General features: G+C 45.0%; 1 protein-coding gene across 3 annotated transcripts in view; it reads right to left on the minus strand.

Annotated features, from left to right (window-relative positions):
* The window catches only part of TRIP4 (thyroid hormone receptor interactor 4), a 147768-nt gene that overhangs the window by 99276 nt on the left and 31009 nt on the right, over positions 1–17483 (minus strand). For 2 of the 3 annotated variants that reach the window (XM_033920642.1, XM_033920644.1), the window contains 2 exons: positions 14002–14223; positions 5958–6036 (listed from right to left, as the gene is read on the minus strand). In XM_033920642.1, coding sequence (XP_033776533.1) covers positions 5958–6036; positions 14002–14223 — 301 coding nt within the window. The remainder of the gene's footprint in view (positions 1–5957; positions 6037–14001; positions 14224–17483) is intronic. The other variant, XM_033920643.1, reaches the window with a different exon arrangement.

A 17483-nucleotide genomic window follows, 5' to 3' on the forward strand; every position in this document is an offset into this window, starting at 1 on the left:
CTCTCTACCTGTGGCAACATTAACTTTGACTGTATGGAACGTCCTGAAGGAAGTCTTTTGTTTGGAGGTACAGTCCCTAATCCCACCCTCTATTTTCACCACAAATATCTATTAGAATCATCACGCAGTATCAACTTTGCTTCTTTGGGGGGAACAGTGGTCAGCGGATATGGGCACTCAATTTTGGATACTCTGTTACAAATTGCCCTTAAAGCCTCATCACAGCGTTGGTCCTCAGTTCCTGTTTGAATTACAATATAAGGTGATACTGCGTTTACACATCTCTCTGTCCAGAGCACACCAAGCTAGGCTGCACCCGGATTCTTGTTGTCCCAAATGTCATCAGATTAATGCAATGTTGGGATGTTGTGATGTTGAGACTGGAGGCCCTGAATATGTATATCCTAGAGGAAAGGAGAGACAGGGGAGATATGATTCAGACGTTCAAATACTTGAAGGGTATTAATGTAGAACAAAATCTTTTCCAGAGAAAGGAAAATGGTAAAACCAGGACATAATTTGAGGTTGAGGGGTGATAGATTCAGGGGCAACGTTAGAAAATTCTACTTTACGGGGAGGGTATTGGATGCCTGGAATGCGCTCCCGAGAGAGGTGGTGGAGAGTAAAACTGTGACTGAGTTCAAAGAAGCGTGGGATGAACACAGAGGATTTAGAATCAGAAAATAATATTAAATATTGAACTAAGGCCAGTACTGGGCAGACTTGCACGGTCTGTGTCTGTATATGGACGTTTGATGGAGGATGGGCTGGGGAGGGCTTCAATGGATGGGAGGGTGTAGATGGGCTGGAGTAAGTTGGAACCCAAGCACAGTACCGGGTAAAGCTTTGGATTCTTGCCCAGAAAAAGCTAAGAAGAAAAAATAAAAAAATTTAAATTGAATCAGGTTGGGCAGACTGGATGGACCATTTGGGTCTTTATCTGCCGTTACCTACTATGTTTTATTCTTGCCCAAAGATCTTGCGCTTTTGGTATGGTTGCCCCCTCTCTCGCCTCCTTCTTAGATATATTTAAATTTATTTATTTAAGTTTTATATATATATATATATATATATATATATATTTTTTTTTTTTTTTTTTTTTTTTTTGGGGGGGTGAGTGGGCAGTGAGGGGGGGTTGAATTTCTAATAAGCTTTGTTCATGTTTCTAATAAGTTTGTTCATGTTTCTAATAAGCTTTGTTTATGCTGTTTGTTTTGCTCTGTTGATCAATAAAATATATTTGAAATAGGAATGAGCAGTGAATTCTATGTGAAATTTGAGATAGTCTGGAGGTGAAAGTCTACTTCACACTGAACGGATGGTCGCCGTACTTGAAGAACGACACAGTACTACTCGAAAGGCTCCAGAGAAGAGCAACTAAAATGGTTAAGGGGCTGGACAAGTTGTTGTACAGTGAGAGATTAGAAAAACTGGGCCTCTCTCCCTTGAAAAGAGGAGACAGAGAGGACATCATCGAAACACTCAAGATAATGAAGGGAATAGACTTAGATAAACATAGGTTATTCACCCTCTCCAAGTTAGGGAGAACGAGAGGACACTCTCTAAAGTTAAACGGGGATAAATTCCGTACAAACGTAAGGAAGTTCTTCTTCACCCAGAGAGTGGTGGAAAACTGGAACGCTCTTCCGGAGGCTGTTATAGGGGAAAACAACCTCCAGGGATTCAAGACAAAGTTAGACAAGTTCCTGCTGAATCAGAACGTAAGCAGGTAAGGCTAGACTCAGTTAGGGCACTGGTCTTTGACCTAAGGGCCGCCACGTCAGTGGATTGCTGGGCAAAATGGACCACTGGTCTGACCCAGCAGCGGCAATTTTTATGTTCCTTGAAAAAGCCATTAAAGTTGGCAAAACAGGTCCTGTCAAGCTTTAAGATAAGTGATTGAGTTTCTCTGCTGGGTTGAAGAAAAGTAATTATTAAAAGTGTAAGATTTATTTTAAAGAAGATTAATAAAGAAATCTTAACCATAGCAAGACAGTTTTAGAATAAGGAGGGGAAGGTTTAGACCAGGGGTCTCAAAGTCCCTCCTCGAGGGCCGCAATCCAGTCAGGTTTTCAGGATTTCCCCAATGAATATGCATGAGATCTATGTGCATGCACTGCTTTCAATGCATATTCATTGGGGAAATCCTGAAACCCCGACTAGATTGCGGCCCTATGCATATTTATTGGGGAAATCCTGAAAACCCGACTGGATTGCGGCCCTCAAGGAGGGACTTTGAGATCCCTGGTTTAGACGATCAATGATTGAAACCTGGAACCAGTCATTCTTGGCTTAAGGCTTTGTTTACCTATTTCCAAATGAGTTTCTGAGATCCTCAATCTCCCTTTATTCACATTCTATACATTTGACTGTGGGACCTCATGTACTGTTGGGGAGTTTCTTTTTGATCCCACATACCATCTTTTGGCTAGGATCAGTTGGATATGGGAAATCATCCCCAACAAATGAATCTGTTCTGATCAAACAAATAAGATATGAACCGAGAACAATCCAACAACAACAATATGCCAAACAGAAGCAGAGAGGCTCAGGCAATACCCCCTATAGACCCTAGAAATATACTCTGCTGCATAGCCCAAAGGGATGACTAACATCCAAGCTACAGATTTGGAAAGAACAAAATCGGAATGAGATAGCAGGCAGGCACAGGAATGACAGGACAGGGGTCCAGAATGACACAAATATCTACTAGAAAAGATATTAGCAAGGTAAGAACCTAATCTCTTTTTCCAGTGCAATAGGTATGTCATTCTGGACAAGCGAGACATACAAAAGCAGTCCTAGAAATCTAGAGCAGGATGACTGCGCTGATACATAGCACTGAGGACCCAAAGGCAGAATCCTCCCTTGCCACCACATCCACTCTGTAAAACTTAGCAAATGGATGTAGAGTGGACCAAGTCATCGCCCTACAAATAAATCTCTGCTGGATGAGACTACCCTAGCTTCTGCTCACGACGAAGCTACACTCCTGGTCGAATGCTCCTTCACGGAAACAAGGGGCTATTTCCCACAAACAATGTATGCTGATGAAATGGCCCTTCAGAGATCCACCTAGAAATCATGGCCTTGAAAGCTAGCGTACCTTGATTAGCTGAATTAGTCAACACAAAAAGATGGTCAGAGGGCCTAAACTCATTGGTGACCTCCAGATATCGAAAACACTCTTCTTACATCCAACTTATTCCTTGAATAAAATAAAGAAAAGAGCAGAGCAGAACAGAAACACTCTATCCGACTTGCGTGCAGAAGGGAAAAACTGTAGGTGGCAGTAGAGCTCTCAGTGAAGTAGGAGGGTTACAGAAAAAAATCCAGAGTGGATTCCTTCTGCAGAGGCTCACAACCTGTGGGAAATAACCTGCTTGTCCAGAATGACACACCTATTTGAACTGGAAAGTGAAGTTGCTTACCTGTAACAGGGATTCTCCATAGAAAGCAGGAGAATGCAGTTACAAGACAGCCTTCTTGAGGAGCAATAATAAAGGTTGCAAAGAGGCAAACTAAATCCTCTATAACACTAGGCTATAATGTGCCATGGACATGAAAAAACAAAACAAAAACAAAACCTGTGCATAGAATAGCACTGATGGTTCCAATTACATGGAGCCACATAATGAGAAAGCGCAAACTCCACTGTTTTCCATATAGCTTTACCATTCAGAGGAGTTCTAGTCCTCTTAAACAGATCAATTACTTCTTCACATAATGTACTTATTCCCCCCTTCCAAGCAATACTCACTTTAGTTAGACGCTGTTATGGGGCATCTTAACCCTCAGTCCATTCCTTTGACCTTTCTGACTTGGGCCAACACCTGACCCCGTCATGAATTTTCAACATTCTGTCATCAATACTCTATTTGTTCCTTAATCTATCACCACCACCCTCTTTTTAGTTACAGATAGCTAGGAACTCGCCAACAAGTGTGACTGCATATCCCCTGCTTGTCTCCGGAGAAAGTGAAATTGCTTACCTGTAATGGGGATTCTCCATAGTCAGCAGGGGGAATGCAGTCACACCTACCCTCCCAACTTCCCCTCTAATATATATATATTTTTCAGCTAGAAACAAAACTGACCATCAAGCGGATGAGCCACGGATGGCAGGAGATCCTGCACATGCTTAGTAATCCAAAAGGCTTAGGGGAGAGCACCAACACACAGGCTCAGGCAGAGGACTTCACCAAGTGTGACTGCATAGCCCCTGCTTGTCTCTGGAGAAACTGTTACTGTTTTAGTCACCATCACCTATCCCAAGAGAACATTTCACTCTTCTACCACTCTTTTCCTTGGAACAGTTTTGTCTCTTGAACAAATACCTGAAATATCTCTATCATGACTCCTCTACTACACAGTCATGTTGATTCCTGAAAGTAGGTTCCATTATTTCTGCAAGAAACTTGTCCAAGTTTGAAAGTCTATAAAATAAAGGAGGCACACAGCCTAAACTTCACAATATAGAGATTACTGTAGTAATGAGGCTGGTAGTACCTATATCAAAAGTTTGGGCTGCATGCCTCTATTAGAGGAGGCTGACTGCAGTTTGGTTTCAGATTCAGCTTGAAAAGAGATCAAAATTCATTTTTGGTCACAGCAAAATATATTGTTGCCAGTGTTTGTTTTTGACAAACCTGCTACTTTTCAGCATTAGTCGGATAACTCCCTCCTTCAAACCAGATGTAGCACATCTCCTTCCTGGTGCCGGTCAGCAGAAATTTTCTGCCTGTCCACAGGCCCTCACCTTCATCGGGCCCAAGAGATTGTTCTGTAGCCACTGGTCCTCGGTACGATCAATGCGGCGTCTTCGGGCCAGCTCCCTGAATGCTGCAGTGCCCAAAGCTGTGGGAAAAGGCTCCTATCCGCAGCCTGCACCTGACCCAGAAGTCTTCTCTCTGATATCGCAACATCAGAGGAAAGGCTTCCAGATGAGGTGCGGGACATGTGTGAGGAGCCACTTCCCACACCTTTGTGCAATGCAGCACTCAGGGAGCCAGTCCGAAGACCCTGCATTGATCGCACCATCGACTGGCCTGAAGCTAACATTGGGGGGGCAGGCCAGAAGGCAAGGCACATGGAGGGAGAGAGACAACAACAGTAGGGGAAACGCTTTTATTTTTTTTATTTAGAGATTTTACATCTGTCCTAATTGTCTGCCCTAACTGTTCAGGAAGAAATGCATTTGTTTGTTTTTCTCTGGAGGTTGTACTACTTGTAGAGTCTTGCATCTTAGGGTTTGTTTGTGAATATTAGAACTTTTAGTTTTTGGTCCTGCATTTGCATGGGGGGTTATCTGTTTTCTGGTAGGAATGAATGTTGAAAAACATACAGTGTGTTTTGTGTATTTTAATTTTGTGGTTAACCATTATGTGTTAATAAGATTATATTGTATGTGTGTATATATGAAAAATGGATGGAAAAAATGATGTTACAATTAGTACTATTATGGGGGCGGGGGCAGGGTCAGGGGAGGAGATTGGGTGGAGATGGGCACGACTTAGCCCAGTGTTCTTCAACTGTCGGTCCGCGGACCGGTGCTGGTCCACAAAATAATTATTTTATTTCCTCCGGTCCACAGGTGTCAAAAGGTTGAAGAACACTGGTCTTGATGTAGTCAGGACATGAGCAATCCTCATTCACTCCTGTCCATGCTGGCTCTGCTATCAAAATGGCTGGCGTGACCTCAAGCAGCAGCTTTGTGGAAGGTCATGGCAGCCATTTTTGTAATTGTAAGGCAGAGGTAGAGGCAGCCATTTTGAGAGCAGAGTCAGACCTACCTTACAATCACAAAATGGCTTCCGTGATCTCTCACAAAACTGCCACGAGAGATCACATCAGACTTATTGATAATAGAGCGGACAAAGGCAAGAAGAAATGAAGATCACCTCTTTCCCAACACCCCTACTTTGTTTCACACATCATAGAACACAGACACCACCAACCTGACATCAGTTTCTTCAGCAGCTTCTGGCTCTTGTTGGAATCCCGCTGCAAAATGTCCTGCTCCTCTCTTGTGCACACCTAAGGAAAGGAAACAGCACTACAAGTAAAACAGCAGCCATATCAGCTGTAATATTGCCCTGAGCCCCTCCTTCCGTTTGTAAGGCCACCAAAATGCCTGCTTTCCTTGAGGAAAATAATTTTGCCAGACAGCAATGTTACTTACCGTAACAGTTGTTATCCAGGGACAGCAGGCAGCTATTCTCACTAGTGGGTGACGTCATCCAACGGAGCCCGATGCGGACATCTCACAAGCATACTAGCTTGTAGAAACTTTTAGAAGTTTTGAGTTGCCCACACCACGCATGCTCGAGTGCCTTCCCGCCCGATGCACCGGGCGTGTCTCCTCAGTTCAGATAGCTAACAGAGAAGCCAACCCAGGGGAGGTGGGTGGGACGTGAGAATAGCTGCCTGCTGTCCCTGGATAACAACTGTTACAGTAAGTAACATTGCTTTATCCCAGGACAAGCAGGCAGGTAGTGGGTGACCTCCAAGCTTACCACAATGGGACGGAGGGAGAGTTGGCAACTTAGGAGAACAAATTTTGTAACACTGTTTGGCCAAACTGTCCATCCCGTCTGGAGAAGGTATCCAGACAATAGTGTGAGGTGAAGGTATGAACCGAGGACCAAGTGGCAGCTTTACAAATCTCCTCAATCGGTGTCGATCTGAGGAAAGCTACAGAGACTGCCATTGCTCTGACCTTATGGGCTGTGACTTTAATGTGAAGGGGTAATCCAGCCTGGGCATAGCAGAAAGAGATACAAGCCGCCATCCAGTTGGAGATGGTGCGCTTAGAGATAGGGCGTCCCAACTTGTTCAGATCGAAGGAGAGGAAAAGTTGAGGAACAGTTCTGTGAGGCTTGGTGCGTTCCAGGTAGAAAGCCAAAGCACGCTTACAGTCCAGAGTGTGAAGAGCTGATTCTCCAGGATGAGAATGAGGCTTTGGAAAAAACACAGGAAGAACAATGGATTGATTCAGATGAAATTCCGAGACCACCTTGGGGAGGAATTTGGGATGAGTGCGAAGGACCACCTTGTCATGATGAAACACTGTAAAGGGCGGATCCGCAACCAATGCTTGAAGTTCACTCACTCGACAGGTAGAAGTGAGGCCAATGAGAAGCACCACTTTCCAAGTGAGAAATTTCAGAGGAGCCTTGTTAAGAGGTTCAAATGTAGGCTTCATAAGTTGAGAAAGAACAACATTGAGGTCCCAAACCACTGGAGGCGGTTTCAGGGGAGGATTGACATGGAAAAGTCCTTTCATGAATGTGGAAACCACAGGATGTGCAGAAAGAGGTTTCCTCTGAAGAGGCTGGTGGGAAGCAGCAATTGCACTAAGGTGGACTCTGATCGAAGTAGACTTGAGGCCAGATTGAGACAGGTGCAAAAGATAGTCCAAAACAGAGGACAAGGGGGCATGTTGAGGCTCCTTGTGATGAGAAAAACACCAAGTAGAGAATCTAGTCCATTTCTGGGAATAGCATTGTCTAGTAGCAGGCTTCCTCGAAGCTACCAAAACAACCCGCACAGCTAGTGAAAACTGAAGGGAAGTTACGCTGAGAGGAACCAAGCTGTCAGGTGTAGCGACTGCAGGTTGGGATGAAGCAGAGATCCCTGATGCTGCGTAAGCAGAGATGGAAACACCGGCAGAAGGAAGGGCTCCCTGCAGCTGAGTTGCAGAAGGAGGGAGTACCAAGGTTGTCTGGGCCACCGAGGAGCAATCAGAATCATGGTGGCCCGGTCGGACTTGAGCTTGACCAGAGTCTTTTGAATGAGAGGAAAAGGAGGAAACGCATACAGAAAGAGATTCCCCCAGTCCAGAAGAAAAGCATCTGCCTCGAGACGATGAGGGCTGTAGAACCTGGAGCAGAACTGAGGCAGTTTGAAGTTGTGGGGAGCTGCAAAGAGGTCTATCTGAGGTGTTCCCCACAGGGAGAAGATTTGATGAAGGGGCGTAGAATGGAGAGTCCACTCGTGAGGCTGTAGAAGACGACTCAAGTTGTCCGCCAAGGCATTGTCCGCCCCCTGAATGTAGACAGCCTTGAGGAAGGCGTTGTGGCGAATCGCCCAATCTCAAACTTTCAGAGCTTCCTGACAGAGGGAGGCCGATCCCGTGCCTCCCTGCTTGTTGACATAATACATGGCGACCTGATTGTCCGTACAAATGAGGACCACCATGTCGTGAAGTAGATGCTAAAAGCAGTGAGAACAATTGAAAATCGCCCTGAGTTCCAGGAGATTGATATGGCACAGACGATCCGCACTTGTCCAATAGCCCTGGGTGCTGAGCCCGTCCAGATGAGCCCCCCAAGCATAGGTCGAGGAGTCGGTCGTGAGGACCTTCTGATGGGAAGGCATGTGAAACAGCAAACCTCTGGAAAGATTGGAAGAGAGCATCCACCAGCGAAGCGACTGCAGCAGAGCAGGAGTGACCTGAATGTGACAAGTCAGAGGGTCGGAGATCTGCGACCATTGAGAAGCCAGGGTCCACTGAGGATTCCGCAGGTGAAGTCTGGCAAAAGGCGTTACGTGAACCATAGAAGCCATGTGGCCCAGGAGCACCATCATGTGTCTCGCCGAGATGGACAGACGAGAAGAGACCGAGCGACAAAGATGAAGAAGAGCCGCCAGACGCTGAGGAGGAAGGAATGCCCTGAGTTGAATAGTATCCAGAACAGCTCCGATTAAGGGGAGAGACTGTGAAGGTTGACGATGGGATTTGGGAAAATTGATCTCGAATCCCAGACTCTGCAGAAACCAGATTGTCCTCTGAGTGACCTGAACGGCCCCCTGAGATGTGGAATCCTTGATGAGCCAGTCGTCGAGGTAGGGAAACACCTGCAGACCATGGTTCCTGAGTGCTGCGGCCACCACAACCAGGCATTTGGTGAAGACTCTGGGAGATGAAGCTAGGCCGAAAGGGAGCACTCTGTACTGAAGATGAAGGTGTCCCACCCAAAATCTGAGGTATTGATGGGAGGCCGGATGGATGGGACTATGAGTGTAGGCCTCCTTGAGATCCAGGGAGCATAACCAGTCGTTCTGCTCGAGGAGGGGATAGAATGAAGCCAGGGTCAACATGCGAAACTTCTCCCTGACCAGGAACTTGTTGAGCACCCTGAGGTCCAAAATCGGACGCAGGTCGCCTGTCTTCTTCGGAACAATGAAGTACCGGGAGTAAAAACCCCTGTTCCATTGGTCCACAGGGACCGGCTCGATGGCACGAAGCCAGAGCAAAGCCTGAGCTTCCTGAAGAAGAAGGGCGGTCTGGGTTAAGTTGGAAGGATACTCTCTTGGAGGATGTTACGGAGGAACATAATGGAACTGAAGAGAGTATCCCTCTCTTACGATGGAAAGGACCCAGAGGTTGGTGGTAATAGTCGTCCATCGATGGTAAAAATGATGGCGACGACCTCCGATGTGCAAAAGTGGGGAGGGAAGAACGATGGAAGTTATGCTCCCTACGAGACAGTCAAAAAGGCTGGGGAGCCTTAGGGACAGTAGAAGGCTGAGGTTTTTGCTGGGGCTTCTGCTAATGCTGCCTCTTTACTGGCGGCCGAATGGCGGGGGCCTGCTTCGGCAGGTAGCGCCTTTGATAAATCATAGGAGGACGAGACGGACGAGAGATAGCAGGCTTTGGCTTCTGGCAGAGAATAGACTGAAAAGATTTTTTATGTTTGGACAGCTTCTCCGTTGCCGCCTCGATGGACTCGTCGAAAAGGTCCGCTCCCGCACAGGGAACATTCGCCAGCCTGTCCTGGAGATTCGGGTCCATATCAATGGTGCGAAGCCACGCCAAGCGTCTCATGGCCACCGAACAAGCAGCCGCTCTGGCCGAGAGCTCAAAGGCGTCGTAAGACGATTGCATCATCTGCAGGCGGAGTTGTGACAATGATGCCAGCACCTCCGAGTGAGTACTCGAAGCGAGCCTGAGAGTCCAGATAGGGTAAAAACTTTTGAAGAATGGATAGAAAAAATTCAAAGTAGGTTGCAAAATGAAAGCTGTAATTCAGGACTTGAGAAGCCATCATCGAGTTCTGGTAGATGCGCCTGCCAAATCTGTCCATGGTTTTGCCCTCCCAGCCTGGAGGAGTGGAAGCATATACCTGGGAGGGATGAGACCGCTTCAGAGAGGATTCAACCAAGAGAGACTGGTGCGAGAGATGTGCCCCGTCGAAGCCCTTATGGTGCACCGTGCGGTATCGAGCATCCAACTTCCCCGGGACCGCCGGGATGGAGTATGGGGTCTCGAAGCATCTCATGAAAGTCTGGTCCAGAAGCTTGTGTAGAGGCAGGCGTAGAGACTCAGCAGGAGGTTGAGGAAGATGCATCGTCTCCAGATACTCCTTCGAGAACTTGGAACCCGAATCCAGAGTGATATCCAGATCCACCGCCATCTGCCTCAGGAAGGACGAGAATGACAACTGGTCCGCCAGGGCCGGGCCTCGAGGCGGGCTCGAAGAAGATGAGGCAGCCTGGTCCGCCGATGCCGAAGACCGGCACGGAGAGAACGAACCCCCACAGTCCTCGAGTTCCGGCATAGGAGGAGAGGGCGAGTACTCCGGAGAAAACTCCTGGAAAGGTTGCTTCCGACAAGGCGAGGAGTCTAGATGAGTGCCTCGATGAATGCCTCGATCGATGACCGGAACTATGTTGAGAAGCAGGCCTCGAGCGATGAGGCGAGCCACCGAGTAGATGGGACTGGAGGCTGTGGATCGAAGCATCAGAGGCTGAGACGAGGCCCCCAGAGGCACTCCCCAAGGTTCGAGGCCCGGCATCGCGGAGGAAGGGTCCGGGCCAGGCAAGCCATGCATCGAGGGTATCGGTTCCAAAGGTGGCATGGGCAAAGACTCTGCTCCAAGCGAGACATGCCCCGAAGTCAGACCAGACACTCGCCGAGACTCTGCTCCCAGCAGCGAGTGTACGCCGAGGAGGCACCGGAAGCGGCTCGACCTCGCGGGAGGCTTCCGCGTGCCCAGGCTGGATCTGGGAGAGAAGAGTCGGCCCAATTTTGGTAAAAAGCTCGACAAATCGCTTCTCCATCAGAGCGTGGAACGACGCCGGCAAAGAGGGATCCGCATCAGCAATGGGACCTCCCGCACGGACATCGGTCACTCGGCCGCCAGGGGACTTGGATTTAGAGGCCTTGGGCACCTTAAGCACCACTGGAGGGATAGGGGGCTGCGCTACCTGACCTGAAGAGACATCGGAAGGCACCGCAGCATGCGTCGGAGTCGAAGCCGGCACGAACGAGGCAGGCTTGAGCAGACTCGAGGCCGAAGATGTAGAATCGGAAGTCGAAGACGTGGCGCTCTGTGAGGAGGGCAGCACCGGGGACACCTCCATGCTAAACAGCGACTCCCACAAAATACAGTGACGCTTAAACGCACGTACTGTGAGCGTGGAGCAAGGCCAGCATGATTTCGGAAGGTGTTGAGGCCCTGAAGACAGCGTCGATGCGGGTCCATCAACGAAATCGCGCGCTGGCACTTGACACACTTTTTAAAACCGGTAACAGGCCACGGCCACGCCGGTCGAACGATCAAATTAAATTTTCAAATTTTTTTTTTAAACAACAAAACTCAGCGTGAGCCAACTAGAATGAGCACAAAAAAAACCCTAAACCCGCGGGCACAGAAGGCACAATAAAGGAACTTCGCGCAGAGAGTTTCAAAGGCAAACTTCTCAGCTCCGCGGAAGAGAAAGAACTGAGGAGACACGCCTGGTGCATCGGGCGGGAAGGCACTCGCGCATGCGCGGTGTGGGCAACTCGAAACTTCTAAAAGTTTCTACAAGCAAGTATGTTTGTGAGATGTCTGCTTCGGGCTCCGTTGGATGACGTCACCCACTAGTGAGAATACCTGCCTGCTTGTCCTGGGATAATACTATTTATCATTTAACGACTACTGTTTATCATTTCTATAGCACTGAAAGGCATATACAGCGCTATATATTTAACGTTCAATAGATGGTCCCTTTTCAGAAGAGCTTACAATCTAATTCGGACAGAAAGGACATCTCAGAATTGAAGAGTTTCTGGTAGAAGGAATGGTACAGTGGGTAAAGGTATCTGATAGCGAGTGGGAGTTAAGAGTTGAAAGCAGCTTCAAAAAGGAGAAATTAGGTTCTTACCAGCTAATTTTCTTTCTTTTAGTCACTCCAGACCGGCACAGCACTGATAAGTTATAATGCACCTCTACCAGCAGATGGAGACGGATACAAACTTTTGGCTGTTGTATAAGTGGGCCGACCAAACAGTCATCCTGCAGTGATAATCGAAAGTTTGACGAGACTGCCTAGACGGAATTTATACGTTGTGACTAGATTTAAAAACAGGTCTAAGTGCCCAGAAGGTATACAAAGTGACCAGATAACCACTGCAAGGACAAAGTACAGACCCCACACACTTCCTCAGTGATCATTGACCCCCCCCCCCCATACTACTATAAAAATGTACATATCTGCCTTCAGAACATCAGCACCTAGCATAGGAAAGACTCGAAGAGCTGCACAGTAGTCTAGGCTTAAGTAGTCTAGGGGGTGGGCTAGGGTGAAAGGAGGACCCAGGCTCGTAAGCCACTCTAACCACTGCATTCATGGTGCCCCACTACTCTGTTGCCATGTCCAGGTGGCCAGTCCATTACTTTGCTGGTCCCTCCCAAATCTAGGTCTTATTCTAGGCGTTTTGGACTTGGACGATTTTTTGAACAAGAATGTGGTATAAAGATAGACATACTAGTCATCTGGGTGATCAAACAGCTGGATGTATAATTAGACAATTCTAGAAAAAAAATATATTTTGGACGTATTTTTCGAGAATGGACTTTAGACACTGCTGACTTTGGGCAATTAGCGCCCTAGGCTCAAAACAGACTTAAGACGTTTTTTTCTATTATGCCGCTCTAAGGATATAACCAACATAGCCCTTGCCAGTTTAAGACACCATACTGGACTGAGATAGACAGCAGAGACAGCTACTGCTGCCTTTATTGATGCAGGACTCAATCACTTGGATACTGCTTTGGTGATTGATCACAAGGTGAAGAGGGTTCAGACAAGAATAAACGAAAAAATTGGATGTACCGTTTGAGGAGGAACTGCAGCAGAATGGCATCATTGCATTTTCTTTGATGGTCCTCGTGATGATACTTGTTAAAGGCAGAACAGAATGGCAAAATGTATTCAGGTTGATGAAAAAGGAACATTACAGTTTTTATGGAGCCAGATATCTGTGCAGACTCATGCAGAAATAACTGCTGATAATTTGGTTGCATAGCTGAGTGTAAGAGGAGCAGACAAAACTCTTCAAGCTATTGGAGGCGATTCCTGTAATATATTGTAATGTAAAAAAACACTGGTTGGGAGGGAAGAATGATGCATTATGTTGAGAAGAAACTACCAAGGAAGCTGGTGTGGACTGTCTGTATTCTACACCCAGGTGAACTACCATTCAGGCACTTGATGACTGCTTTAGAGGGCAACAACAAATGGACAGGTCCCACTGGAAAAATATTGGATTCTACTACAGAATTAGAAATAAATCCCAATTTTACTGTTGGCCCTGATCTTCTTCAGCTCAGTGATAAAGTGATCAAAGACTTAAACACAGATCAAAGCTAAGGCTAAAGAATTTTAACTACCATTAGAACAGGTGTCTTGCCAAAGGATCTGGCTCTTTTGGAAATAGGGTCTGTGTCACATAGCAGGTGGCTCACAACAGAACCTATAATCGCCACCACAGTATTTGCTGCAGCATTATAATAAAACAGTGTATGAGTGATCTGCTCTAGACTGAAAATTAAGTCATCTTGGACCTCCTTATGTGGCACATTTAATACTTCCTGCTTTTAGGGCAGTTGCAGGTTTTCAGGCATGCAGCCTTACTGCAATGCACTTGGGGATACAGTTTGTATGACAAATAAAATATGAAAATACAACTTTTTAAATGTATTGTAACAGCAAGTTGAGAGATTCACATACCAGAGTACCACAGAATAGACAAGGTCCAGAGCCCTCCTGCTCACAGGCGATGCGCCCACATGTCAAGCAGTTATTGATGAGTTTGTGCTTCTGTGCCAGGCATTCACAGGCGTGCCGCCCAGGGATGAGAACTGTCAGCCTATCTTGCCCTTCTTTGGTGTACAAGCTCACAAATTTCTGCTTTTTCTTGGAGGGGCAATTGCTGCTGGTCTCCTGCACCTGCTTTATCAAACACAATACAAAGCTATAAGCTAATGTGGCAAGAAAACAGAAAGAATAAAGCAAACAAAAGCACACATTTCAATATGACCCTACTGAAAGCGATTAACTTGATAAAAATGAAGTCATTTTAAACAGAGTAGGTTCCAAGTCTATGGGTGGTGTTTACTCTAAATTAAATCTAATCAGTTTATCTGAAAGCAAGCCCAAATAGATTGGCAGACTGAAGTCAGCAATTACTGCTTTTTAACACAGCAGAAAACAGTTTTACAAAGAACAGAATATACTATATATATGGTACTAAGGTATTTTACATATAAACAAGGATTTCATCAATCACACATTTAGAAACTGCCAAAACACAGGACAAGTCATTTCTTTGTAAGAAATCAAGGATTGCTCGGGGGGGGGGGGGGGTTTCAAGTTTTATTTAAAATTTGATTCAAACGCTTATAAAAAATTTTCTAAGCGATGTACATTACTAAAAAAGATGGGCCATAGTAACATATAAGAACAAACATAAAACTTGACTCACTTGAGGCTAGGAAAAGGGGTTGAACTACAATAAGAGAACATAAAAGGTTAGAACATTTAGGTGGGGTTTGGAGTAGCCAAGAAAAGGGTTTTTCAGGGGGGATTTTAAGATTAAGAATGAGCAAAATAATTTAGTTGCCCATATCCAAGGCCATTACCTTTCGAAGGCGACCCTGTAAAGGAAACTTTTCAGGGAACTCTTAAACCTATCATACTGTTTCTTCCCTAAGATAGACTGGTAAGGAATTCTAGAGTTGGGGAGCTGTAATTGAGAAGATGTCAATATGCCAGGTATTAATAGCCTTTAAGAAAGGAATAGAGAGAAGATGTTGATCAATGGATCTTAGTGTCCTGGATGGAGTATAATAGAGTATAAGAAGCCTGTCTAAAAATACAGGTGATTTTGTCAGTCAAATTTTAAAGGTTAATAGAGCTATTTTGCATGTAATTCTGTATGAGTGTCTAGGCTCTATAAGGCTTACTCATGCAAGGTGTTCCTCCTCATTTACTATGTGTCAGCATGGGCACAGCTCCTAGATAAGAATTATGATCCCAAAACATGAATAAAAATGTTTCATTCTTTACTGAAAATCCGTATAGCTAGCTCCATGGTAGAAAATGGATACGTGATATAATATTTTGGTGTGTTTGCAATGCATGTAGGGCTCAGGTACTGCAGAATATTGGAGAAATTGTAGGGGACAGGTCATTTATTCATATATGGTGGTCCTGTCCTTAGGCTCGCCAGTATTGGAACCAGACAGAGATACTGGAGGTGCAGCCACCAATGATAATGGAGTACTGCCTATTAAATTTGGGTCTACCAGGTTTGTGGGCTAAGGAGAAGCAGCTTATGGCCTCTATTGTTATGGTGTTGATGGACTGGAAATAGCGTATAGTACCGTCTTAGGCTCAAGTGATTGCAAAACTCCAAATAAAATTGAAGTTTTATGTTGAATTAGACTGAGTCAATCCAGCTCCTTTCGACTATGGTTTAGTCTGGTTCATGATGGGCTACTCTCTCTGGGAGTAAGGGGAGCATGGGAAGGTTTCATGGGAATTGGAATAGGAAAAGGGGGTGGGGGGGAACAAGTGTTTTAGCCATGTACTGAAGAACCACAATATGTTGGATGCAACATGTTCTTAATGTTTGTTTTCATAAAATATTAAATAATAAATACATAAAAAAAATAAAAAATCAATGTCCCCTAGGGGACGTAGCCTCATACTTAATTCCCTACCTTAATTGTTGGGTGTATCCACGTTGGTTTTGGTTCTTAGCGTCCCTCTGCTCTGGGGGTGGGGAGCGGGTGAGGGGAGGGGGGAATTAGGCTTTTTTTGGGGGGGGGGAGGGGGAGAGAGTGTTTCGTCCCGATGATTGCCCTGGGGTCAGAGTCCAGACCCTTGGGTATCCTATGTGTTCTTTTGTTCCCTTTTTGGGACTGCATTCCTCTCCCTGATTGAAGGGTTAATGAGGGGGAGGGGTGCTTTGACCGAGCTTACTGGGGGTTTATGGGTGGGTATTAATGACACATGATTTTGTATTGTTCTGAGTTGTTCTAGCGGATAGCCCGCCTTTGTTTGCTGTCCTTTGTATGTAACTGTTTTCTTTTGGTTCTGCCTGTTTTCTGTTAATAAAAATTGTTTGCAATCTAAAAAAAGAAAAAAATAAATAAAAATCAAGGATTAACCCCCCCATGAGACATTAAAATTTAAAACTATCAAAGCATTGTACATAAAAAGCAACTCCCCTATCTCAACCATGTTACTGTTTTAATGTGTTTAACAACTATTCAGTCAATCTCAGAAGATATGCCAACAAACAGAAGAGAACACTTTCGCAGGATGAAGCATTCAGAAAACCACAATGAAGATGACCAAGGGTGCTAACAATTTTATTGACTCTAAAGGACCTGACACGTACGTGTTTCAGCTAACCGGCCTGCATCAGGGGTCTACAATCAACATAAAAATATCAACATAAAAAATGTAATTATAACAATACATATTAGATAAAAAGTTAAACTTGAAGATACATAAAAATGATTGACAAACTCAAATAAGAGAAAATATTACATCTTCATATATTGTATACACTGGGTTTTTTTGTCAGATCATATTTTTAAATGATACATTATATATGGTTATACTCTTTTCAGGATATTTTGCACAGTTCTGGCAAGTAAGTTGGCACTTTATGGTTTTTGTATGAAGTATGCTGAAATACTTTTCAATCTTTTAATTAGCATGTTCCCACCAAGCACTGGAGGCATTGTTTTGACACCAATATTTTATGTTGCTCACATATGCAGCAGCAATATAGGTTTTTCTTTGTGATGGTTTGAGTTTCTTGATAATGTGTAGCTCACACATTCACCGACAACATTTATTTTTTTGGAGCAAGTTGGCAGTTTAGGTATCATAATATTTATTTGGTCTACATCCAGAACAGTAAGGTCACTATCATATCTTTTAGTTAGAACAAATAGCATTTACATATTTTTATATCTTTTAGCACTTTAGTACTTCTGTGTACCTCTGCACGTCTTTTTTTTTTTTTTTTTTTTTTTTTAACACATTGTGCTCCTCTTTATCTTACATATTGTCTTGAAATCACTTATTAATCCTTTCTCTGACTTTGTTTGTTTTCTCTATTAATATGGAGCACATCATCACCATCCTTTACTGAGGTACATAATACCACCAGATTTATTTTATAATCCTCATAT

The sequence above is a fragment of the Geotrypetes seraphini genome, chromosome 14 (assembly GCF_902459505.1).
Source record: "Geotrypetes seraphini chromosome 14, aGeoSer1.1, whole genome shotgun sequence".
Lineage (NCBI taxonomy): Eukaryota > Metazoa > Chordata > Amphibia > Gymnophiona > Dermophiidae > Geotrypetes > Geotrypetes seraphini.